The sequence below is a fragment of the Nesoenas mayeri genome (genome assembly GCF_963082525.1).
Source record: "Nesoenas mayeri genome assembly, chromosome: 3".
Classification (NCBI taxonomy): Eukaryota; Metazoa; Chordata; class Aves; order Columbiformes; family Columbidae; genus Nesoenas; species Nesoenas mayeri.
In genome coordinates this window covers 57391998-57419900 of record NC_137544.1, presented here as the reverse complement: position 1 = coordinate 57419900, position 27903 = coordinate 57391998, and the positions used below count along the sequence as shown (strand labels likewise).

General features: G+C 37.9%; 1 protein-coding gene across 1 annotated transcript in view; it reads right to left on the bottom strand.

The window, feature by feature from the left end:
* Positions 1 to 27903, bottom strand: part of L3MBTL3 (L3MBTL histone methyl-lysine binding protein 3) — a 76298-nt gene that overhangs the window by 27718 nt on the left and 20677 nt on the right. Inside the window, exons 3-13 of the mRNA XM_080342790.1 lie at positions 27346 to 27457; positions 24976 to 25135; positions 23844 to 23982; positions 22495 to 22579; positions 20105 to 20196; positions 16413 to 16517; positions 14913 to 15048; positions 12095 to 12186; positions 11406 to 11557; positions 1745 to 1821; positions 254 to 339 (exon numbers count right to left, since the gene is read on the bottom strand). Coding sequence (XP_080198916.1) covers positions 254 to 339; positions 1745 to 1821; positions 11406 to 11557; positions 12095 to 12186; positions 14913 to 15048; positions 16413 to 16517; positions 20105 to 20196; positions 22495 to 22579; positions 23844 to 23982; positions 24976 to 25135; positions 27346 to 27457 — 1236 coding nt within the window. The remainder of the gene's footprint in view (positions 1 to 253; positions 340 to 1744; positions 1822 to 11405; positions 11558 to 12094; positions 12187 to 14912; positions 15049 to 16412; positions 16518 to 20104; positions 20197 to 22494; positions 22580 to 23843; positions 23983 to 24975; positions 25136 to 27345; positions 27458 to 27903) is intronic.

Here is a 27903-nt window from a genome sequence, read left to right as displayed (position 1 = left end):
AGCAAATTACATTCATTAGTAATATTTTGTTGCATTTAATCCCATTTATAATGATTAAAATAATAAAGTAATAGTGATTTATAATAATTACCTGATTTCTAACAGTGAACTGCAAACTTGCATAAAAATAAACCATCTATTATGCAACTAATTAACTAGATACATTTGGAATCATGGGAACACCAGATATGTATTCTCAAACTAATTAATTATATGCACTTAAAGGCATGCAAAAAATATAAGCATTTCTCACCACTTTAAAAGCCCGTGCAGGTGCAGGTAATGAACTGGTTTCTTCCAAATACTTCTCCCAAGAAAAATGCTTAGCATGTGGATAATCTGTCACAGAAAAAATATGAGATTAATTAAACATAGCAGTGCAAACGGTAAAACTGATGTCTAATTTACACAATGCCCAACACTACTAAAATTCTGTTCTGATCTATGCTTCAGATTTATAAAATGATTACAAGAAAGGCTATCCTAAATTGTCTCTGACACATTCACCATGTAGGTTAAAAAACCCAACAATCTTCTCACACACAACACTGAGCAACTGGCAGAAAAAAAGTCACAATTGCTTTGGATATGAGAATATAAATAATGTCACCTGGAAAAACCTGTCCACTTAATTCAAGAAATTCATTCAAGTATTATAAGCCTAATCCTGTATTTTATAAACAGTAATTTACTAGTAAACACAATCTAATCAGTGGTAACTTTGTACCACAGTAAAGCACACCTGACTACCTGCTATTCTTTTAGTGAATTTAACTAAATTTCTAAACAAATAGCCTGGATTTTTACTACAAGAATAATTTACAGACATCATCAAAGAAGATGGTGTCTTTCTCAGAAAGTGTCATGTTTGCACTTTATGCAAGAAAAACAGAGACAGCTTTGCTCTTAAGGTCAGTGCCTGTCTACCTTCATGCTGCACTAGAAGTTTAACTTGAAGTTTAAACACTTTGATTCATAATCTAGAACAGAACGGACCCAAATCTGTTTTGTTTTAAAAGGGATTTTACTGAATGAGAGGCTTTAATTAACCTCCTGACAGATGGATTGCTTATGACTTTTCAAGACCGCTGGTTATTAGAATTCCTGTCAAAACTGTTTTTAACCAACTGATATTTTCCATGTTCTTAGACCATGGATGGCACTTTATGCAACAAGGCTTTTAGATTATCCAGCTATACACAACTGTCCTGAAAAACAAAGATGGTCTGGTATTTCATACTAATGAATATACTTTAATTCTTCTGTATTGTCTCTCTCATTGTGTTTTCCTCCCTTCCAAAGAACCCTTACAAGTTTGATTCCTTGATCACATAAGGCAATCTTCTCATGAACCCATTATCTTGCATATGTAGTTCACGTGAAGATGTTCTTATGCAACAATCTCACACACCTGGAATTTGTTCTATCAGCATTTTCACAATGTGAGTCTTAGAATAAGTGAATACATTCAGCCAAAACTACAAACTTGTTCAGATGCCAAGGGGTAACTTTAGTGGACAGATGTCTCTCTACTAAAGCAGCATACATGTGCATACTTAACATATTGTACTTCTACTTTCAGTATATCATGTCCTGTAAAAAAAAATTAGAACTCCTGAAATACCAACTCCTGATTGCAGAAAGAAAAATTCAGGAGAAGTAACAATAAGTTTATTGTAAGTTTTAATGCTGTTAGCTGACTAGAACCTCCTTAAATTTTGCAGATGTGTAATAAGACACAAACCTGGTGGGGTGATGAGAGTTCTTTTATGTTCTTTACACCATCCAACAGGATGAATATGTGGGCTAGCTGCCTCACACCTGGAGGAGGGGGGAAAAAAAAGGGATTAACAATGCAGTCCTTCAGACATTCTATTATGCTTAGAAAAGACATATAAAAAATATTTAACAAATTCCAAATAACCTATGACACCTTCAACTCCCACTTAAACTGCAAACATAACTTTAAGATATGAATGTATTTACAAAAAACTTGTTACCACCAAAACAAGCATAAGGTTTTATTTACAATTTCACTGGAAGACCAAAAAATCAAGTCCGTTAAGTCAGTTGCAGATCTCCATTGAGAAGCTATAATGCTGGAGCCGAAAACCTGACACATAGAGAGTCTTGGTAGAAATATGTTGGCTGGTTGCAAGAACACAGATGGGGCTTTGCAATGCCAAGACCAAAACATTAAACCAAAAGCTTAAAGACCTTGATTAACAATCCAAGTTGCACCTGGGGGCAGATTAGAAAATCATGACTAACTGCAATGCACTGGCAGTAACAAGTAAAAATTGAAAACCAGATTCTGAGCTACAAAGACATTGTTATAACCCAGCAGCTCAAAAGCAAATGACATCTGAGAGAAACTGTCAGCACAAAAAGAATGAAATAGCATTTTAGGCCCCAAACTGCCTGAAATAATCTAGAACTAATCAGTGATCCAAGAATGCAAATTGCTCTAAAAAAGCTCATCAAACTCTCCTACTCAAGGGACTAACAACTTCCCATATTTTCTGTAATGTGCATCAAATTTTGCACTAATGCTGTTGCCTGTGGCATGCCACAAGAACCACAGAAGACTAATAGAGGCAGGGTGAGCTACACTTGACATGTGCTGGCATCTGTCTGAAGCAAGGCAAGAGAGATCACTCACTGTGCTCACTGGTTCAGTTACATCGTGCTTAGAAGAAAGCAGCAGTGGATGCTGGCTACCTAATTCTTTTAGCAATTCAAAAAAAAATCCCCAACCCCCCGCCAGCAAAACCATAACTGATATAAAAGCAGATGAGAGAAAAACTGTTGCAACATTCAGTATTATTTAATTATTATATGTAGAACCACATGATTTTATTACATATCATTATATTATTTCATAACATAATACATTATGTACAATATAACATATATATAACATATAACGTATGTACTACATGCTATAATTATTATTACTCAATATTATTAGGAAAGCCAAAAATTAAGACTGAGCTACAAGAAATGTAAAAAGCCATCAGACTCTGTTATTAAACATGTACCATTCCTATCTCTGCATGGATATTTAATGATTGTTTTTACATTGGCTTAAGAATTAACAGTGCTTTTTAAAGAAGCAGACAGCACTTACGTAGTCAGGGTGAATAAGGAACATCATGCTGACACAAAAAGCTAGCGCTACTCCTCATGGTACTGTGCTACTCTATGCAAACACACTGTTTGCCTCCATTTGGCTGGAAACTCATATATACCCTGTTTCCTCAAAGATAAGATAGGGTCTTATATTAATTTTTGCTCCAAAAGATGCTTACTTTTTTACATGTATAGTTGCCTGGAAACTATTTAAATTGACTTCTTTATGAACTGTAAGTAAGGCTTATATTTTTGGAGTAGAGCTTCCTCAAAAATCCTGAAAAATCATGCTAGGGCTTATTTTTGGGGTAGGGCTTATTTTTGGGGAAACAGGGTAACCATGTAACTCCGATGTAGATCTGTCCTTAGGGACCTCACTTGTCTCAGGAGCCTGTTCCACCGAACTTATTCTTTAGTTAGATAAATCAAATATTACAGTGCAGCAGCTCTCTCTTCCACTGTTTCCTAACCACGAAGGTGCTTCAGTAGCTGACAATACACATTCCCAGCTACGTGCCCTCTCTCTTGGAGAATTCCATCAGTGTTTCCATCTCTCCAGTAGCCACAAGCCCCGTGCCTTACTCCAAGGACCCACCAAGGCCAACAATCTGCAGCCTGAGTAAGCCAAAGTAGTTGAGGCCTTCATTCCTCATTCAACAGGGAGGGATCAAAAAACAAAGCTGAAGTAGCCAAGTGGTAGTCTGGATAGAAACATGTTCTCTCCCTCCTGCTGAAGAAATGCTGCTTTCCAAACACTGCGCTTTTTCTAAAATTGTTTTGGTTGGAAGAGACCCTCAGGATCATCAAGTCCAACCATCACTTAACTCTAGCACTAAACCATGTCCCTAGGAACCACGTCTAAGTGCCTCCAGGGATGGTGACTCTACCACCTCCCTGGGCAGCCTGTTCCAATGCCTGACAACCCTTTCTGTGGATAATTATTTCCTAATGTCCAGTCCTTGGTGCAACTTGAAGCCGTTTCCTCTGTCCTATCACTTGCTACTTGGGAGAAGAGACCAACCCCCTCTATGCTGCAACCTCCTTTCAGGTAGTTGCAGGCAGCAATAAGGTCTCCCCTCAGCCTCTTTTCCTCCAGGTTAAATAGCCCCAGTTCCCTCAACCACTCCTCATCAGACTTGTGCTCCAGGCCCCTCACCAGCTTCGTCACCTCCTCTGCACTCTCTACAGCACCTCAATGTCCTTCTTATGATGAGGGACCCAAAACTGAACACAGTATTCAAGATGGGGCCTCACCAGTGCATCATCAAAAGAAGACAAGCAGAGAGCATCCATGCATGAAGACATATACCTCATATACAATAATCATGGCACAAAACACTGAAACACACATTTTGATCCAGTTTCTATTTAATACCTCTGTGAAGTTCATGTATCGACCGTCAGGCTGGAGATATATTCTCTCCCTTTCCCCTCAGTCTAAGAGTTACTAATGTAAAATACCTGAACAGCAGGTCTGCCCTCCCTGATTGTTATAAAATAGTCATTATCTGTCTCTACCCAGAAAGTATTAGCATGTGGGAAATTCATACTAATTAAGTTCCCTTAATTAGCAGTACTAATTTATATTTTTAAAAAAACATTGTATGTTCATAATCTGTAATACCTAAGAGGGTGCAATGAACTGTGCTTGACAGAAAAAGAAGTTGACGGTAAATTAGCAGACACCCTAAAGTCTTAGATCAAAATGCTGGGCCTTCAACCTTGAACACAAACATGTTTTAAGGACTGCAAAAGGAAACACAGCACAGAGAACACTGTAGACTTAACCCTGGGCTACAGTCACATCGCAGTTTTGAACCTGTGCTGCACAAAAGAATACACAGAATAACAGTAATATATTTTTTTAAATCTAAAAAGTGATTTTATATTACTTTAAAATTCAGTACAGATGTACTTCAACAACAGAAATGCAGGTTGGGTGTCTCAGCAGCACTGCTTCACAACAAGCACTTCTCCAGCCTTGCACCTAAAAAGAGTCAAACACCAATGACAAAAAATGTTGGTCAACCCACTACAATTATCTTGTGGCTTTATGTATGAATGAGCTCTCCTAGTATTTCTTTGTAATGATGCCAAACAGATCAATTTCTAGCAGATAAACCTACCTTTGATAGACTCTGTAATGGTCCTGACAATAGCCAAGGGTTCAACTCACCTCAAGAATACCAACCTTTTGTCCTACTACAATATATAAAGCTATACTGTATGTATTTAGTATTTATGGTATCACACCAGGTACTTTCTAATTCACTGAAGTTGCCATTAATAAAAGGAAGCAAAAGGACTTTTGTGATAATTTTTCAATGTTATAATACAGCATCTGACCCTAGAAATGCTCTGCCATAAACAAATCAGACAAAAGATGAATGCTTCATGCTCCCTATGTCCTCTTCCTTTCTCTTTACCGTAACTGTGAAGCTAATGCGCAAGGGAGGCGGTTCTTCTCCTATAGTTCTCAAGTTGGAGTTTTACATGGAAGAATTTTACATAGATGGGGTATCCTTCTGCACTGAAAAGCCGTATCCTCCCTGGAGTTAAATTTGGGAACAAGATCCATTCTCACAAGTCACTATGGTATTATCAGTATTATACTTAAAATAATGTGGCAGACATGTAAAAACACTTATCAGGACAAACCTTCTAAATGTGTTTGTCCTGTTTTGTTTTTTCAAGCACAGTATGAACACACATTTTTATAAAATTCTGAGAAGTAAATGCCACCGCACACAATTCTGGCTTTGAAGATTCAAGAAGCATCAAGTGACCAAGGTATGTCGCTATGAAAGAGGTACTCCTAGTTGTTGTTCTTACATTGCAGCAATGGGAGCAAACATGGAACACAGAGCAACTAGTGCTCCACACCATAGCACTGCAAAATAGCACTATAAAACACCCACAACATTTTTATTTGCTTTAAAAGAAAAACCCAGTCATTACAGACAAGCCTATAAGAAACTTCTGTAACCACGGTGGCCTCAGGAAGAAAAGAAAAAAAAAAACAACAAAATCCCTGTTCCAGCAAAACCAGGTCACACAGTCCATCTCTACCTACTGATTTCACACAGCCTTTTAGTTTCTAACAGTCCATTTAACAATAAAAAAGTAGAGATCAGTAAAAGTCACAGACAATTTAAAGTAAAGCTATTATGCTTTAATGTGTGTTATTTCATGGACATATTATCCAGTTTGGAAAAACAACAATAGTCTATCACTCTAAGCCCAAGACTTGTCTGCTGGAATGCTAAAGGCTACTCTGACTTTTCACAATCAATTTGCCACATCCCACAGCTTTTTATCGCCTTTGTTCCAAACAGAAGGCAGATCACCCGGCTCATGCGCTTCATAAAACATGATGATCCATGAATTGTAAGGATGCTTGCTAGGCCAGAAAGGGTTACCAACACTAGCAGGAGCTGAAGAATTTTGCACCTCCAAACCTACCTGCCCCTGGACTGCATTGGAGCAACACCACATTCCACCAAGCAGTGCAGTAGTGACATTTAGGAGTGTTATTTAGGTTGGAAAAGACCTTAAGATCATCAAGCCCAACCTTGTTAATCTAGCACTGCCAAGTCCACCTCTAAACTATGTGCTAAGCACCACATCTACACATCTTTTAAATGCCTCGAAGGATGGTGACTCCACCACTTCCCTGGGCAGCCTGTTCCAACGCCTGACAACCCTTTCAGTGAAGAAATGTTTCCTAATATCCAATCTAAACTTTCCCTGGCACAACTGGAGGCCATTTCCTCTCATCCTATCACTTGTTACTTGGCAGAAGAGACCGACACTCATAATTCATGCCACTTGTAATCCATTCTTTCTGTTGCACAAGAACATGCAGACAGAAAAAGACATCTATTAATCCACACTGGAAACTGAAGATAACTCAGAAAGCTGAAGCAGAAGTACATGCCACCTGAATCCCTAACAGAACCACCCAGAGGGCAGAATGAGCGGTAGCTCCGCTGAGTTATGGACCGCTTAACCACATCTTAGAAAAGATGGCAAAGCAGGGAACAGCTACATTATGCGAAAGGCCAGGAGGAAGTTCAGTAGTAAGGAAAGCTAAGGGCAGGTGACAATGTGAGCTCCTCGTGCATTCACTGCTCTGCAGGAAAGGAACACATGGGCAGCTCAACAGACCCGAAATCACAGCAGCACAGCACGGCCCAGTGGAAACTCAGACATGGAAGAAGACTCAGTATTTTTCTACTGGTCACTTTCACACTGTCCTGTTTAATTTTTCCCCAAAATCTGTTTCACATATACAGGCCACTAAATTCAGATCAAGAGAGATGGATGATAACGCTTGCTGTTAAAAAAATGAATATTCAACTCTTTCAGAAAAATATTTTCCCAAATGGGTCTCCACCTGAAGATCTGTACAGAGTTTTTATTTAGTAAATCATATTGTCTCTAAAATAAGCTGTATGTGCTATAGAGTTTTTAATGTTTTGAAATAATTCCTCATTTTCCCTTCTGGGGAAACAAACCTTTTGGTATTTTGATTTTCACTTTATTAAATATAGATCCAATCTGTAATGAAAACCTTATCTATCCAAAACCACTCATACACACATGCATTATACTCATAAATAATAATATGCACTCAAGAATGCTACTTCTACAACTTCTTGATCGTGAGATCTAACGGTGCATTAAAAAAGAAGAAATAAAAAAAAAAAACAACAAACCCACAAAACGAAAAAAAAACCAACATCCTGCAGCCCCATCTAGTGCCTAAGTGAAGAATGCTTCGTAATTGACGACTGGCATTATTTTAGGTCAGGGCCTCCCAAAATGTGGCCCATGAGGTTACGGTATGTGCCCAGAGGTGGTATAGCAAGCCAGATTACTCAACTTTCTATTTAAAGTCTTATCAGACAGCTTCATCATGATTTTAATGAAATTTTAGAGCTTTAGGGTCAGATAACAGTCCATTATCCATCTAAATAGTTTAAAGCATGCACTGTGACTCATGATTCTTTAAGATTGTTTTATCTTCTTTTTGACATAATACAACCCCTTTAAAAACAGACTGCTCCTTTCAAAAAGAGATTGAAGCAAAATTAATTATCTCAAAAATTAAGCAAGCAGAGCACAACTTTTAAGGACTTGGCTGTTAGCAAAGTAGCAGATGCTGGTGGAGAGCAGAACTGGCCTCTTACTTAGTCTCACACCAAAATCCAGCCTATTCCAAAACCCGTACAGATCAGAAAATGGTTCAGAAAAATCAAAAGCCAATTTGTCTTCACAAGGCACTTTAGAAATAATTTTTTCTAGGCAAGACAGACAGCAAAAAAAAGGCGAGTGAAGCATGGGACATCGTATTTTCTCAATGCTCCAGGTAAGCTGATGCCAAAAGTTGACCGTAGTGCCTTCTCTGCAGGAGAAGTTCAGCCCAAGTCAAGGACAAGGGCAGGCAAGGGCCCCCTGACCCAGCATGGCCATCGCTCTATCTCTCCTGTGGGCAAGCAGCAATGACTTAGCACAGTTTCACCTCCTGTGCAAGCTCTGGCTGTGTTTGGGTTTGGTCACAAAAGAATTAGGAAGCTGAGGTGATATAAATCTGTGTAAAATCAGAACAGAGGCAAGAGAATGGAGAACTGAAGTCCAGTGTGGACCTGTAGTTAATTCATAGTTCAGACATACCTGAGGATTCCCAAATTATATTTCCAGATTCAGACAACCATAAGTAAATTTGGAAATTCCACTCAGAGGGAATCTCTTTGGCTCTCAAAGAAGTATTATTTGTTTCATAAAAAAAGATGGGATAGACAGAAAGGACCTCATGATGACTTGTGTCATGTAAGTCAAAATTGTCCTTCCTGAAGGAAAGTCTTAAATTTGTCAATTTTGTTCACTTTTCTTCTCTCCAAAAGCCACCGCCAAAGGACAATCTAATGGGATTTATAATCCACTGAAAGTATCAATGCCACGCATTAAAGGGCTGTAGTAATGACTATTTCTAGACAGCATTCTTATTCTCAACCACTAACTTATTTTCTAACGCTCAGGAAAAAGTCAGAAAAAGTATCTTCAGGCTGATGGCCTGAAGCCTAAAAAAGCTTAGGTGATGCTAATAGATTTCTGTTGCTTGAAGTCCAGTAAAATCAGTAAACTGTCTTTTACTTATCCAAAAGTGGAAAGAATTTTTGTACTCAATGAAAAAGTTCAATCTACCCAAACTAAAACATGAGGTATACAGAAAAAATACCCATTCTTGTTTGTAATATGTTTATAATAATAAACTACATAAAATAAATACATAATTTTTCCTTCACTATAATTGTGAGATTAAAACTTCTACATAGACACAACGAAACTGTGAGGCTCCACTCTGGATAATCCCAAGACAACTCTTCCATTTTAGTTACAAACACCAGTTGGTAGATGTGAAACTTCTGCACCTAAGATATTTTAAGGAACCTACAAACCTGGTATCTAAAATTAAAAATGTAAGTGGGATGCATTCAGGATGCATTTTCAGGCTCTCTTTTGGTTGGTCATTCCACTGCTATTTTCATTTGCTCTTCTTTTCTCCCATGTCTTTCCTTCCTCCTCTGTTCACTCCTATTCTCTGTCCCAGTAATGCAGAGAGGTAGGCCGTGCCACTCAGAATCTAATTTTCATGCCGAGTATTTCCAGCAGCATTTCCTTGTTTCTTCCAGGAAGGTATTTTACAGTTTCACCAAAAGAACAAATCTTCAGCTTGGCTTCAGTGTAAATACAGCTCAAGTGATCTCTCAAACACCTATACATTTTTTTAGTTCTATTTTCCCTTATCCTTTAAGAAGATACTATTTCATGTATTCTACATATGAAATTCAGAAAACCCACTTCAGAATACTACAACTGCAAAAATTTAATGCCTGGTTAGGTACTTAGAAACAGCTTTTCCCTCTTCTGAGAGGACTGGTGGACAAACTTCCTGCTGCTATACACACTGCAATATCGTAGAGAGATACCTATGCTACCTCTGAACAAACTACAGGTTATATTGCATTGTGTTTGCCATAAAAGCTTTGCCTAACTGCTGTTTTGATGATTAATTAAAGGCGTAATTGTTATTAGTGAGCATTTAAATATCAGGAAATTCAGAATACCTTTTTCCAGTCCACAGTTTCTTGCTGCTTTGTAGAGGAAATGTATATTCTGAGGTACTTCTTCATGAACATAATTACCAGTCTTTCTGGTCTTTGACTCATACGGCCTATTATCTTGATATTCAGTTCCTGAATTCACTGTTCACTGCTGCTTCAATAATTTAGTTCTCTTACAGCTTATTTGTCACGTAACCCATATAATCATTTTTTCAAGAGATGGACTCACAAAGTTTTAAAGTTACATAAGAGTTTTACATCATTCTCACTGACATAGTGCCTGAGCAGTCATCAAATACAGATGAAGAAACCTTTCATTTATGTTCACAGGATCAGCCCTACAATTAAGTTGCCACTGCTGAACCCCAGACATAGGCTTACAATGCTGCACCTGTTCTGTAGTAACTTAGTCTTCAAAGAATTTAAGTTATCTAAACAATCTTCCAAAATAAGATCCAAGTGCAAATACAAATCTGCCCTGTGACAGACAAAGCCTCAATTTCCTTCAGGATCTTTATGATTCTAGTATATCCTGCTCCATCCACTGACTTTTCATACAGATACACAAAGCACTTCTACAATACAATATGCAGAAGCGTTATCTCTGACACAGGTCAGGATACCAGGATCCCAATTTCCAGAGCAAAGCAGTACACAAAACACTAAAAGCGGGTTTTACCACTATCCTGATGCCTTACAGATGATGGCTAAGGTTCAGTCTGAACAACACAGTGGTTCAAGAACCTTATGAGAAAATACAGCCTTTCTTTCAATTTACAAATATATGCAAACCTAACTCCAAGTAGAATTAATCACGTTATCAAGGTCCATATTCTTCGCTAAAGATATCAACCTGAACCACAGTATGTAACTGAAATGAGAAATTAATCCACAGCTCCAGATGTAGCAGCACATGAGAACACTCACTTGGCACAATCTCTGGAGGTTTTTTATGTGCAACATGATATGTAAACTTTGATTCCTCCAGTCTGCCACTGAGACACACTTTGGTGGCCATGATTACAAATCTAGCAAAAGTTGGTATGGTAACTGTATCGACAGTCTGGAAAGTATCACAGAAAATACTGCTTAAAGTTAACACATTTCTGATATGTCTCGCTGGGATACAAAACAAAAACATCATACCAGTAGTCGTAACTCTCATCCCAGTTGTCAAAATGAACCAGAAAACGATTGTCCACCATGTCTGTTACCGTAGCAACACAAATGAAAGTCGGGTTCTTCTTGTCTACAGCTTCCAGCTTCATCCCCACTCGAAATCCCGATGGAATCACTGTCTACATAGAGAAAGACATTTAATTGAAAATAAATACTGTAAATCCAGAAATCTCCCCAGTGCCCACAATCAATATACTCATGTTACTTCTAAGTTTCCCAATTAGCTGCCCCAACAGAGTGGCAGCAGCCTAATTACTTGACATGAGAGATGCTCAAACACAGAGACTTGTGGTTTATGGAATAAAAAACATGCTGCTAAAATTAAATGTGTTGGTTTTAACTCTTGGATACTCTTTTGGAAAGACAGTTCTTGTTCCACAACATTATAGTGCAAGAACTAATAACAAGACTCAAACTTCATTTAATATAACATTTCTGAATGTGCCAGATGAGACGTTTAAACAGATGAGTAAAACACTAAAGGATAAGAATTGCGGAAGTGAACTAAACTGGAGATTGTTACTGAATTTCTTGTAACCATTTATATCTTAAATACCAGGTCTTGGGTCTGCCATCACTGAAATGTGCTGTGAGTCTCCTCCACACATGAGCATACTAGCAACTTTCCACACCATTAGTAACAAGCAAGTACTTACTGCATTCTGGTTTTCAAACAGTGATTTAGGAGCCGCTTGAGCCTTGCATGCCTTTAGGTATGAGGGCCAGCTGAATTCTTCTTCCTTATACTCTAAATCAGGATCATAAAAGGAGGGCAAGAAATTACAAGCATGAAACACAATGTGCAGGCAAGTGATTTGATCCTAACTGACAAAATTATTTTTTCCATCCAGTTCTGAACTGTTTCTCACAATTTCAAAACTGAAAATATTATGCACTGTTAACTGTTTACTCTAATTTAACATAAATTTACTTTAAAACTGCTTCTTAATGCTACCCCAATATGAACTCAACAAGTCTGAGGGAGGACTGGTTTGGATTATTAGAAAGTTTAGCACAACACACTTCAGAGGAGCTTCTAGAGTTCAAAAGAAAGTTGATGAAGCCTTTTCCATTTTTATTTGGGCAGCTGGTATTACAAAGAAGAATCACATTCTTTATTTAGGGCTGGCTGAGGTCCTTACCAAAATGTCAAGCTTTCTTTACACTAACTGAGCAAAATACTCTGTTTTCTTGAGCTGCACATTATTAGTTTTTTACAGTTGGCTAGGACTGACATTTGAACTGTTCCTAATCTTCATCTGAGAGGAAGAATAGTCATATAAATAAAGCACTGGGCAAGAACTCAGGAGATTTCACCGCAGTTTCAATTTCACCTTCAAAACAAGCTGGGGAATATTTCTTACAAAATCACTGCTCTATCCCTGATCTCCAACCTCACAGTTCTGGCCATCAAGGGACCTGACAGTCCTCGAGGGGCAGAACGCCTAGTGGCAGCCTAGAAACTGAAATCCATAATTCTACCAGGTTCCATAAATTAGTCTCTGCAAGATATCAGTTTTATACTACAATCTCCCTCCCTCCAAGTGGCACAGGCTACAAGTCACCTCTCTCCCCTTCAAATAACAAAACTTCATAAATACCAGTAAAACATCAGTAGTGAAAGCCCTCCTCTTGAAAAAATAGAAGTATGTTTAATTGATGAACAGCTGGTTGCTCTCAGCCTCCTTTGAATGCATGACTCTACCATACTGCTTGTTCCTCTTTCATCCCACGTGCAAGCTTGGCTTGCACTAGGACAATGGAAGAAGTCCCATGAGTACAAGAGCAGGTTTCAGCAATCACACCACACCTCATCTGTGATGAAATGGTTTACCACTGAAGTGAAGTGACAGAGCCAAGCCACACAAAGGGCAGAGCAGAGAATAGCCGTGCTATTCAAAATCAAGAATATGTCTTGGGGATTGCAGGAGTACATAGCTGTGCAGGATGACAACCAGGACCCTGAGAATTACCATCATACATCCTCCTAACTTGTCTCCTTCAACACTTCTGATAGGCTCCATGACTTTCCTAAGTAAAAGATCTATCCACTGCTTCAGTAGGGTGAAAAAAAAAACAAAAACAAAAACACTACAGAAGAACAATCTTCCCACCAACTTAAAACTAGGAGAGAAACTGAAGTAAGTTTTCATGAAAGTGACTCAGAGACAGACAGTAACTTTCCTCCAGCAGCAATAATTCATTGATAACAAAAGTTTGAGCTTTCTAAACCAGGCATTTAAGATGGAAATGATGACACCATCACAGATATAAAACCTACTAATCATGCTGTAATAACATCAATAACACTATGACTGGGGACTGCTCATTTGCTACATGTAACTTATTACTTCAGTGAAGGCCAGCCTTCTGAGAAATTCTGATGTACGTTCAAGAAATTGCCATTTATGCAGAACTACACCCAGTGAAAACTCTGGTACTAGAGCGGCAGCACAGAGCACTGGGGCCTGCAGCCAGCGGGGCTCGCAGGGCGCTCAGAAGAGCAGCACATGCTCCTTCACACTCCTCCAAGGCTCAGCTGCAGAAATGCCACCCTCTCCCACACTGGCAGGCCCTCTGCCTGTGCACTTTCAGCGGCTTTACTCTCACCTTCCACATCCCCGCAGTTACATCCACAGATTTATAATTCTCTACAATGCATCCTTGTGACTGTGTACACTCATCATTTTGCAGTCTTTTCAAACCACACTATCCTACCCACACTATGTATGTCAAAACATCACATTAATTTATTTCTCGCTCTCCTGTCTCCAGGACTTGCTATCTTCATCTCCACATACTCCCTTTCTACCCCAAAAGAGAGCCCATTTCTCTCTTTTTTCATGGTACAGTTCAGTGTAGTTGCCCTCCATCTACCAAAATAAATGAGTTACATAATCTGAAATAGAATAATTAAACAAGCAAATTACACGTATTTCAACACATGTATACCATTTACATAAGCTATATACAAATTATGCTTTCAGGCTTGTAATCTTACCCTTTTTTCTCCCTCTTTATCTGTTAATTCCTCTTCTGTCTGTATTTCATGCTTACTCTTTGTGTCAACACATGTACAATAATGGTGACCAATACCTAGTAACGGAAACGTCCTAAGACCTTCCACTAAAGGATTTTCAGCTGCCTGTTTAAGCATATGTGTCACCAGTATGCTGCCATTTTACTTGCAATAAGCATTCACTTGGGGTCTAGGTTTGTCGTTTAACTTTCTTTCTTAATGCCTTATGAATTACTCTCATGGTTCATTTTCTTTACTCTGAATTTCCACTGAATGAAAAAGGTAGGATTTAAACCTCAAGATTTTAGCCAGAGTTAGTGTATAATTTGCCACGTTCAAATACTCTGATTAAATTAACAAAAAAGTTTCCTCTAAAAAAAAATAATTACAGCACTGCACTGATAGTCTTAATCTCAGAGCTACGGAAAACAGACACATTTCATACTAAACAATACCTTTAGGTGGATGAAGCTTGTGACCTGTTTTCTCACACCATCCAACAGGATGAATGTCAGAAGAATCAGCGTTCACCCAGAAATCGTAACAATCTGGGTATCCATCAAAATGGAGTCGTATTCTGTAACCACAAACCTAAAAGCAAGAATGTACAACACACAATACTATGTCGTAAGATGTTTCCTCTACACATAACAGCTTCTGTTCAGTATTATGTATCTTAACAGTGTGCTTTCAGTCAGCCTTTTACTTCTGCTCAAGCCAACACCAGATGAATAAATTCATTTGACATAAAGGAAAGAACAAAAAAGCAAAGCTATTCTCAGTCGGAGTGCCTCCTCTTCTGGTGAACAGAGTTAACTAAAAGCTGGATATTGCCATTAGTGTTCAAATACTTGAAAACTGTTCAACCCAACATCAAAATAAAACAGAAACCTTATAAAAGAGCATGAACACATCTGATACGATCATGGAGAGAGCACATATTATATTTTCAAGCTATCCCTACTAATCAATATGCAAGAGAACACTCAACAATAACTATGTTCAACAGGCTCTCCAGAGAGATACAGAGAACTGTTATTAGGCAGAAGAAGTCAGCAGAGGTATCCCCCAGAGCTTCATTAGTCCATGAATAACAAGTTAACCACCAAGAGGAACAGAAAAACAGGACATACAATCCCTCCCTCTGTACAGAAGTTCTTCACATCTTTCTGAGTGCCAAATGCCATAACTTTCCTGCAGTCAGGAGTGAAAATCTTGATCTCCCATCACTTAGTGCCAAGCACAAGGCACACAGGAAATACCCAACCACTGACTGGCACACCACCATAAACTGCAGCAAAAAGACAAACAGAGTATATATGGTATACTAATTTGTAGAAGGTGCCAACATAGGTAACTTCTGAGGCCATAAGCCCAAAAAACTGAATCACAACTGCCACACAAAAAAACTATCAAGTAGGCACTGGAACAGGTGGAGTCACCATCCCTGGAGGGGTTTACAAGACATGTAAATGAGGACATGGTTTAGAGGTGGACTTGGCAGTGTGAGGTTCATGGTTGGACTCGAACATCTTAACAGTCTTTTCCAACCAAAACGATTCTATGATTTATATCAGTGAATGGAGCAACTGTAAATACTATCAAACCTCTATAAAACCACTATAAATCAGTTGTCATGTTTTTTCTACTTATTTTTTCTTAAAAAAATAAACTACAGGATTATAGAAAAAAACATGCATCATCCAACTAGCGTAATATGTCTTCCCTAGCTGCATACATTAAACGTACATAAACAGTCCCTGCTGCATGGTATCCATCATAGTCGTCAAGTGTTTGTCGAGCAAATTTAATACAGCGTTATTAATTTTAAAGTTTTCTTCCTACATCCAGTTTCTGTCTGCCTGCTAGGGACGAGCAAGCACCTCTGGCTGCTGCTGCTGCAGTTCAGTGTGTCCCGCAGCCCCGTGCCAGGGCTGCTCGCAGCCTCCACTCACCTCAGCCACCGTCAGAACACAGTATATCGACTGGTGCTCGGGATCCACCCCCTCCAGCTTCATCCCTACTTTGAAGCCATTCTTGTTGTATGGGAAAGACTGATACTGCAATGGAAAAGAATGGTTTCAATACTTGTGAAAGTATATCAGAGAAATACAGAATATAAGGAAAAGAACAATGATTATTTATTAATATTATTCATGTTTCTTAAAGGACTAATTAATTGCTTTAAATTACGTTTTGCATTTTAAAAAAACCTACAGTGGGAAAGGAGAAATTGATGATTGTTTGAAAAATACGTTGATACGCAAATGACTTAAAACTTGACAGTACTCAAAATTACAAAGAATTAGCAAAAAGGTTAACCAAGGGAAAGAAGACAGCATGATACGCCCTCAACTTTTTTCACTGTAAATAAAACATTTTAGCAATATAATTGTTTCATTTTCATCCTGTACAGTGACACTTTGACCTGGTGGTCATCATTCCTGTTAACAGTCACAGCAATTATTCTCTATTTTTCCTTTTCATTTCCACATCTTAGGCCATCAAAGATGAACTGCAAGGCAGAAATATAAAACGTTGTTTGTATACAGGGATGGCCTCTTGGATGTCATTTTCTCCTTTGTATGTTGGGTCCCAATTAGCTCATTTTCCAGGAATGTTTTCACATCACAGGAACATTACAATGAAGCCAGAACACCATCTTTCCAAAAAACAAAAGCAAAAACACGACTAAGCAGAAAGGATGTTTTCAGTCAGAAGACATCAGCATCTCATGTAGCATGTTCCAGGTGTTCTGTTAAAGAAGGAAGGAAGCAGCAGATACTAGGGTTAAATTGGAGAAAAGATCAGACACAAAACTGAGTAAAACTGAAGAAGGTTTTCCACAGGTTACCAGATTCACAGCTAGACAGTTTTTATGCCTCAAATGGTTACAGACAAAACACAGAAGCAGCATTTTATATGTTCCCCCTTCCTTCTGCCCCCATCTAAAAGCCACACGTGCTCCCCAGCCACCAGTAGCTCTGCAGTTAATGGAAATAGAAGGTACCAAGGGTACTCGGAGAGGTCTCATCGACTTGGAAGGGAATCACCTCTCTCTGGTGGCTTTGGCTGGAACTGATGCAACTGAATGATAAACCAAGGACAAAAAAAAAAGCACAGTGCATGGCACAAGAGCTGGACTATGCAGTCAAGGGAAGGGAAATGGAGAACCAGACCAGTTTAAATCAGCCTAAAATGGCCAGCTAATAGATGTCTCACCACACCTGTAGGTCCCTATCTGAAAATAGGTTAGATCATTTTGCAGACCTCAGTTAAGGGATCAGAGTACCTGACCACAATACATGCTCTTGAAAAGTTATTTCACCCTAACATCACCACACTTAGCATTTTTATTATCAATGAAAGTTTAATGAAGTTACACTACGCATTATTCTGCATACTTCCTCCAGAGGAATGTAAAAGCAGAGTACTTTTTTTTAAATCAATAAAATGAAATTTTTAAAGTTCACCTTGGTGCACAGACTTGGAGCTAATGCCATCTATATCATAAATACCTTACAAATAAAAATGCCCAGTGGGAAACTGAAATGCTAGAAATAGTGACACACTGAGGAACAGGGGCCAAAAATGTAACTGAGATTTTGTAAAAGCAAGCACAAATAAAATTACCAAGAAAGGAAACAATTAAAAAGTCACAGATCTGTTTATTCTTCCATTATTATAATAAAAATTACTGTACAAACAGTAAAAAATTCTACAAACAATACACTAAAAATTGAGCAATTATCACAAATTATTTCCTGAAATTTAAGACATGAATTAGTCACTGTTCTTTCTATTCTCAAATCTAAAATTTCTAAGGCAACACAAACTTTACTTTGGTTTCTGTTATACCAAAATAACAGGCAAATTTAAGAAGATTAATAACTCAAATATTATTTAACAGATTTCAATTTTGTGCACTACTCTTAATACATCACCCGAGGTAAAACTTATGACAAACTTAGTAACATTATCTTCACAACATACATTTGAAGATTCTTTGTTAAGGAGACATACAAGAACAAATTAAGAGTAAAGGTATAATGAGTCAGCAAACGAGCAGATGGCAGACTAAAGATTAGACACATTTATGTATGGTGCAAGAACATCCACAAAACCCAAAAGATTACATCAAGAGAGGTGGAGATTGGAAAAAAAAATTCAAGAGTCAATAATTTTGTTTTACTGGAGCAATAACAGCTTGTCAGTCACAGCCTAGAAATTACTCCAAGATTTAACCACCAAACAGAAGTCAAGGATTCAAAATCGGTGGCGACGTTTGGGTGGCTTTTTTACTTTACTGTTGCTGTGGCGTGCTTGTCCATCTGCAAAATGGAAAAATATTACCTGGCCACTTCTCAGTGGTGTTAAGAATTCTCTCTCTGCTACAGGCTTTAAATATTGCACACTAAATAAAACCCTAGAGCTACCCAGGGGCTAAAGAGTTTCAAAGAAAATATTAAATAAGATGCACTAAGTGAGAAAGGTACACTGTGGAGAAAAATAAAGGAAACAGTATGTCATCACATAACTCCAGACTTTACCACCATGTGCAGCGTCCAGAAAGGCTGGTATATGCCTGGGTGCCACAGCAGCATTTAATGGAATTTTAGACAGGCAGAGCAACACTTTGTAAATCTGTCTTCCAGACATAGAAACTACTTACCCAGATTTTTTTCTTGTTAATTTTTCAACCAGTATATAGCACCACGGGATATAACTAAGGATGGTTAGGAAACTGTTGTCCTTGAACCTTGATTCTGCTCATTGTAATCCTAGTGCCTTACTTTTGTACCTCATTAATGTCTAAAAATACCAATTAAAGGTCAACATCACACGCTCATGTAAGCTGCAAAACTAATCTCTGCGCAGAAGATTCAACAGTTGAAGTATAAAGCAAGTAAAAAATAATAAACAGACTACAAGTAAGAATAGAATTATCAAAAAAATAATATGAGATATACACAGCAGAGGTACAGCAGCTGAGACGTGTTAACGTGTTTTGCCAGGTTTTGCAAGAGAAGAGAACAGCATGGAAGCTTTGTGGATTTGCATACAGAGCTTGCTTCCAAGCAAGAGCAACAGCACACAAGAAAGCACTAAAATGACAAATGACAAAGACTACCGTAGCAGGCAAAGGACAAGCAAGAGATGATGATGTGACATCCAATCAGATGACAGTCAAAATGGCAACAAGCCAGACTGGTATCTGACATAGTAAAACAATATGTCAGGAGGAGCTGCAAAATGCAGGTAACATGGTCAAAGCAACAAGCCAAAAGATGACCGTTGTACCACCTTTCTCAATATATCTAAAGAGAATGATATGGCATGAAAAAGAGGGGTATGTACCAGACTTTTAGCTTCAAAGATTAGAAGAAAAGGCTTGAAGATTTTGGAAAAGCATCTACTTTCTGTAGTCTTGGTTGACAGCATTAATCTATAACTACAGAATTCTCTAAAAGAGCAGAGAAAGATAACTGATTTCACACATTTCAACTATGTTGATTGCTGGTGGATAGCATTATTTTAATCATGCAGATTCCAAGAGAAGTGCAAAATCTTCAATTTTTTTTAATTGATTTCCTAGATATTTCATTATCTTAGGTGGTTGACTGATTTAAACTTCAGAAGGTCATACCTCTTTAAAAAGCTTAGTAGGTGCTGCAATAGCCTTTTCTTCCTCCAGATAGGATGCCCAACACCATGCTTGCCTTCCTTTAGAGGGTACAGCTGTAAAGAAGCAGAGAACAGCAAAATAATTCTGTTAGTGTTAACTTCTCAAGAAAAAACAAAAACCAAAACCAACACTTTCAAGTTTCGAGAATACCTATCTCAAATCTACATTTTATTAAATGCATTGATGGTATTTCTCAGGACTTATTTCAGGAAAATAAATAGATCTGTAAGTTTAACAGCACCAGAAACATGAAAGGTTTCTGGCAGTTCAGGTCTCAATCAGTAACACAAAAAAGCTCTTTCAGGTGACAAGAACAACTTAAAAAGTCTTGCCCCCATCCCTTTTCCCTTTTTGCTCATAAGAAGCATTAAGATGCAAAATTTGCAGACGTGTAAAAAGATCAGTTCAAATCATGAAGTAGTTAAATATTTTAATCTATTCTTTTCTGAGAATTTGTTTTCCTGGAAAGCATTTTCAACTGGATAGCACTCATGACATGTTTTTTCAATCACAGTTGAAATACTTTAACAATATTCAGAATGTTTCTAACCTACTCCATCTCTTTGTAGTTTGATGTTTTTTGGTAGATAGGAAGTGATTTAACAGTGATTTGTCCAAGCCATCAAAACTGTCACCAGTGCTTTCTTACCCCATCACATCATTAGCATATGACAGAAACCTCCAGTTCAAGGTTTGTTCATATAGTATGAACACTCTCATACACTTGTGTAGTAATTGTAATATTGGCTACAGTCCATCTTAATATTGGCTACTGTCACATCAGTGAACAACAGTTTTTAGGCCTTGAAAATAAGGTACTAACTGTACTATCAAAAGCCAAGAACTTTAAAAACAGATGGCTTGTGAGGCTGGCCTTGTATGTATATACTTTCACACACCTCCACTCTGCTTTACTGATCTTCACCTAAAATGCTGCCACTGCATAGGAGCTTTAGCATTTCCGACCATAAACTCCCACTGCCAGGAGGATTCCACACAGTCCACAGCACAATTCTGGCCTGATCCTTACTGTGTGCTACTCAAAAGAGAAATAAGCCTCTTAAGTAACAGTCTGGCTAAGCATTTTTATGAGTAAAACACAAATCATAACAATAGTGATTCCAAACTCCCCTGAAAAAAGCTAATAATGTAAGAAAAAGATAACAGATGTCACAACGACAGCAATTGCTCAACACTATTAAAGCACATTCATTTTATTTGTGATTTACCCAGTTTTTATCTATTTAATTTAAGAGATGTGCTGCTCAGCACAATAATACACAATTATGTGCTTGGTTTTGAATAATTTGGTCTTTCATACCAAATAGCTTGTGCTGAACTGACATTTTCCCAAAAAAAAAAAAAAAAGAAATCTGTACAGATCATTTTGTCAGTGGATGGCAGTAATTTCCAGAGAGTATCAGCTTTGTGCTTATATCTCACATGTTTATCACTGTAGCTTTGGAAACAACTGTAGAAATAATATTTATCTTTCAGGAGTAATTTTACCTCAGGAGGGGGACCTTCCATAACTTTTATATGTTGCATCTTTAATCAGTATTTCGTCTGCCTAGTGTGTAGCAGAGCTACTTGGAGCTCTGTGCTGATTAGTGGCCCAGTAACTTCTGGTAATGCCTCCCAGTTTACCATAAGAAACACTTTGGAGGGCAAGATGTAGGTTTTGTGCTTGGCGTACCACTGAGGTACAATAGTTGCTGATTCTCCAATTCTTCCTGGAAGTATCTATCACACAAATAGCTGGAAAAACCAGCACTCATTTAAAGTATGTTTTATTATGCCACTTGATGCAGTGTATGTCCCTTCGGACTGATTATAGCAATTACTCTTGAACAGTTCCATAAATGTGCCTATTTCCAGCACAAACTGTAGATAGAAAATTGATCCCCGAGGAAACAGAAGTAAACTTTCACTTCTGCTTAATACATGTCTTTCAACATGTGGGAACTCAATGCGCCCGATTCCCTTTCATACTGGCACTCGTTAGAGGGATGAAAAAAAAATGCAAAACCTAAAATGTGCATCAGTTACATTTACATTCACTATATCCTCCTCCACGCTGCCAGAGGTATAGAAACTGGCTCTTTGCAACAGGTAATCAATCTCCAAGTGATGGAGTTTTTTTTCCCAGTTTTCACTTTGCTCTTTCAGTTCTTCAATCCTTAAAACTTAATTGCTATAAATAACACTGGTGCTCTCTTTTTATAAAGTTGAAAAAAATGTATTCGATAGGGAATACAAATTCAGTGAAACAATGCTGGCAATTCACAATAAGGGATGGATATTAACTAAAGAATTGATACTTGATATTTTTGTTTCATAATCTAACTTACTTTGTTTCAAAACTGTTATTTCTCCTTTTCTTTTTCTCCTGGCTCTCTGTGAGACTCTCAGGATCCTTCCTTCAGGCTTATCTTCCTAAATTTAAAAGAAAGGTACAGTAATTAGTTCAGAAGTCTAGTACAGTAAAAATGGAAATACCCAAGGTTTAACTGTCACTTTATTTACACGGCTACTGACATAGCTCTCCGCTATGGCATACAAACCTGTGGATGTCTAATAAAAACAAAGTGAGCCCTCAGTTACAAATCACAGCAAACACAGTGAAAATGACAGACAGAAGGACTCTCAACAGCTGGCACTCAGCCAGCCAGACTTGTCTAAGCCAGGGACAGATCATGAAGCCTCCAGCGGGTCTGGCTGAGCTGCAGATATACAGTAGTATCTTCGGTATGTTCATACTTGCAAAATAATTCAAAGGAAAAACTCTCAGAGCTTTAGTCTGCGTTTTTCAAATGTACAATTGCCATACTAAATATAAAATGGCACTGATCCTTTTTATTAATTTCATTGTTTGTGTATTAACAGTTTTGTTAGCATCTGAACAGATGAACGAAGTACTCCTTTGGGAGAGCAGATGCATGGAGGCAAAGAAGGTGTTCCCTGACTTTTGCCTAAGATACAGAGAGCTATGAATTTGCTTCTGACAACTCCAGTGTCTTCAGCCTTTTGACAATTTGGCAGTTGCAGAGCTCTCCCCTTCTCCCTTAAAACTCTGCATCTCCCGGCAGTGTCAGAGCTATTGGGGAAGAAAACAAATATTACAGGAAAACAAGCATTATGGAAAGGTACAGTGATAAGTTTATTCTAAAATGAAGAATAAATCCAAATGGAAAAAAGCCAAAAGGTGCCCCAAAACACATTACACTGCAACACAAAACAAACCAAATCTTTAGCTATGATTTTCTAAGGCAAATTACACTAAGAAAAGTATTGGCTTCTTAACAGTAATGTAACTTCCTTTGTAAAGAAATTACTGGTCTACAGTCATTTACTTATGTGCAGAGTGACAAACTAACAGGTGTTGGGAAATATGTATTCCTATTTTTCTATGCTGGAGACATAGCAAGTCTGCATAAGTATCATTTTTCCTTTAAATTATTCTTGTTCTGCTCTTAAAAAAATGGTGAAAAAGAGAAAAAACAGCTCTTATCAGTTGTCGATAATTACAATTTGCTGATGAGGCATAATTGAATTGGTAAATTAATCAACTATTTATTGTGGTTGTGACAGAGTGAAGCTATCACTTCTCTTTGTAGACTGATGAAGTTCCTGACATTGCAGTATAAGGCAAAACTCCCACTGAAATACTTGCAAGAATGGGTTCATGATGCATACTAACAGTTTCATCAGGATTCTCTTTCTTCTCCCCATTATCCCTGGATTCTTCTTTGAGAGGTAACTTTGCTTTTCTTTTCCGAATGCCTTTGGAATCATCTTCCCCATTGCATTCCATGCTGGGCTTTTCCTCCTTTGGTTCTCTGTTACAGCAGTGACACAATGACACAAAGCCAATATTATTTTACTTCTCACATGCATAAAACAAGTAAAAAGCAAGTCAACCTGAAGGTCAGTTGTTTGTAGGTCCCAGGGTATTATATAAAATACAATCTTAGAAATACTACTAGGAAATTACATCTGTCAAATGAATTAATCTGAAAGACACTCAACAGCAACTGCAAAAGGAAAGCTGTCACCTTACGCTGAACAAGTCCACATGTTTTAAACAGTGTGTCTTTTCCCATGTACTACCAAGTCTCACAGAGAAGCAAACTGTGAAATGTTTAGGACTGCAGGGCACTTTACAGAAAGGAAAGTAAAGGCAATTGTTACGACTGACAAATTCAATTGGAGAAAGCTGGTATGTGACTGTACAAATTGCTAAACAAGCAATTAGAACAGAAAACTTTAAAGCAATTAGCTAAAAATGAAGGGAAATGCACAATATCATAGATGTTAAAAACTACCATAATGCAGTAATACAGAAAGGACATACTAACACAAACCTTCTTTTACAGTTAGATGAACTGCACTGACTGAAAGGAAAGGAACTGAGAAACTACACTATGTTCATGTTTTCACTCACTGTCATCTATAACACAGCTCTTGCACTTAATTATAATTAACATACCACACCAACCGTCTCATTACTGATTATCTTAATTCCAATGATTATGAAACGGGGTGGGAGTCTGACAGTGATTCATGCATCCCATAGACTGTTTTACTGCTTGCATCTGACAGTAGAACACAGCACACTCTGAGCAAAAAACACTGCCCTCACCATAAGCGTTAGACAAAACCAAACGCATTTACCTGAAAAACAGTTAAAGAACATTATAAGCTGACAGAGACACATCAAAACATGGCTGCTTAATACCTCCTTTTGCCCCATGAGTAACTTTTTTATCCCACCACTCCTATGCTCCATTTATGCCAAATTCTTTGTTTCTATGCTCTATAATAGCACCTACTTGTTTTTTACTTGTTGGGCACATTTCTGGCTGCAAAATTTCCCTTCAGGAACAAATTCTTCTATGGTACCATAGCTGTAACAGTTTTCACAGAAAACAAGTCCATCCATTTTTGCAGTTTCCTTCAACCTTGTAGGGATCCCTGTCTTTTCTGAAAAGGCTGCACAATGAAAAAAAGTAACTTCACTTAGGCAGAGGTGATACATTTCCAACCATCCTCAGCAGGCCTTGCCAAGCAAACAGAAAAAAGACAAGTCAAGCCACTCTTGTTAGAATGAAGAACTGGGAATCAGTGCCTGTATGGGGTCCGTATTCCTGACAAGCAAGTTGGGTTTTCATATTGCTGCACTAGAGAGAGGAATCCACCAACCTCATGCTTCTGTCATCAGTAGCACATCAACACGGCTTGATGTGGCTGCTTGTGGAAGGAGTGAATTTTGTGACAAGCTCTGTGCTGACTGCCCAGTCATCACTGCCCAGAGCCCATTACCTCATCTCCTGCTGATGTGCCTCATTTTTTACCTACAGATAGGGTCATCTGGGAAAAAGCTTTGTGATGGAGTTATCTTTCAAGAGGTGAACTTATTTGTGAAAGTAAATCACTGACTACAATCTACAGTCTCTCACAGCAGTAACTATTGCTCAAGCTGCCTGAGGTCCACCAGAAGGAAAAAAAAAGTTACAAAGAAATTTTCAAATACTAAGTTACTCATCCTAAGCTACAATTTCCCCAGAAGAGGCTGTAGCCTAGGAGAGGATGCTGCTTCTTTCATTCACAGACCAGTATGAAGTATGTCAAGTTCTCCAGCCTCTAGAGCAGGCCATTGATTTTGCATCCCTGCCGAAAGGCAAATTTGAAGTTAGAAACTATTTCTTTTGCTTGAGCACCATACTGTCTCTGAAAGCAGTCAAATGAACTCATGTGAAGACTACCTCGACTAGAAGAATATATGATTTACATGCTATATTTACACTCCAACATTAGCAGTTTAAAACAACTACTTCCTCTTACAATGGAAAAAATTGGCAATATTTTTATCTTTGGGGAGCATTAAACTGATCAAGGACAGTGTAAGGTAGTAGTAGAATGCCTATTTGGTATGATTATATGTCCATAAATACCCTTTAATTCAGAAGTAATATTATTTTTGTAGGTTTACCAGACTGTAAGGGATGCTTTACTGTAGGTAACAGTGATCCCTCAGTCTAAGGAGAAAACCTGTTGTGCTGCTATGCTATCACACTGTTGCCACTCTCATCAAAGAATTGCATCTTGAATAACTATCATTGCCTTGGAGACAGACCTACAAAACAGAGTAGCTGTGGTCTGAAGCCTCCGACCTCACAGCTGAGGTCCAAACTACTTTCCTACTGGTGTAAATGGTTTACCTACGCACAAAAGTCACATAACAGTTAAGTCTTAATTGTGGGGGAGTAGCAAAGGAAAACTTTCATTGACTTTGCTTATCACACTTATGCTGATTATTAAACCAAAATTTTGATGTCTTCTTTCCAAGGGACTTCCAGAATGCATATTTTTAAAGAAAATTGATAAAATATCAACAAGGAAAAAAACCTAGGCAGTTTTAAGTAACCACAAAACCAGTTGTGATATTCTCTTTCACACTACTCCGTCATTGCTGGAGTCAGCATATCAAAGTTTTCAGAATTTATCAGAATACAAACCAACTTTCCTCAAACAAAACATGTTTCCTTACATCAGTATTTTAAATCCAGGAAACGCCTTATGTGGTAGACAGATACTACAACTACTAGAATTCTATCATTCAAGATAAACAGTTACTATACACTAATTTTAATGCTGTAAAAAAGCACAGTCAGCAGGAGCAAGGCAACAGTACAAACATACATTGACATTGGTAGTAGCAGCTGAGCAGTAGCCAGCATCATGTCAGGGCAGTTTACAGTGGGCGGTACTTTGGTCACAAATGTGCTGTAGGCAGTTAGCAAAGTCTGTGGGCAGTCTGGGGAATCAACTCAACAAAAATAACATCAAAAAAATTCTCAAGAATTTGAAGTAAGAAACTGACTACTTCACAAGTTAAATAAAAGGAAAGTACTCATTCTAAACTTAAAAAACATTACTGTCAGAAAAAAACTGTGGCTGTAACTGAACTTTGGATGTTCACAGTACAATTATTTCCTCTTATTTAAAATGCATTTATTTTCATACTTATTCACACCCCAAGAAATAAGTAAAATCATCAGAGATACTCTGTGCATTAAAGCAAATAAGTTTGCTTGTGTTCTGTTTGTTTTGCTTTATTTATTTTAGGGGGCAATACTTAAGAAAAACTGATACATTAAACAAAATACACTCTACCACATGTTTACTGACTCTTAACTGACCTTCTTGAGCAGTTGGAACCATCCAGGTTGTGGTAGCAGTTGCCTTTTTAACACTTTCCATCTCAGTTTCATCTGTAATCACTTCCAGGGCCCCAAATTCATTCACCCTAAACTGTAAAACAAAATAAATGGCACAGAACATGGTAAAAATTTACTAATACTCCCTTATGGTGTCTTCTATTCACCAAGATAGATTTTACACAGTGCCCTCACCATATCACCTAAGCCTTATATGCTTCTGCTTGTCCCCAAGAACTGGAAACAAGCCTTTCTTGTTTCTATCAAGCAAAATACAAACTTATTTTGTTATCTAAAAGTATTAATTTGCAATATATATTGATGCAGATACCTCCATAAGCAGATCAGTATCTAACTTACGCAGAAGAAGCAAAAAATCAGTAACAGAAATTCATGGGAGATTCTTCTAACTGTATGTCTTTCATTATCAGCAGAATAATGCAATCCAATCATTATTCTTGTTAAGGAAAAGGAAACTGAACATCACATACAAATACTTCACAGAGTACAGAAACCTCAGCAGCCTCCGAAAACACAGCA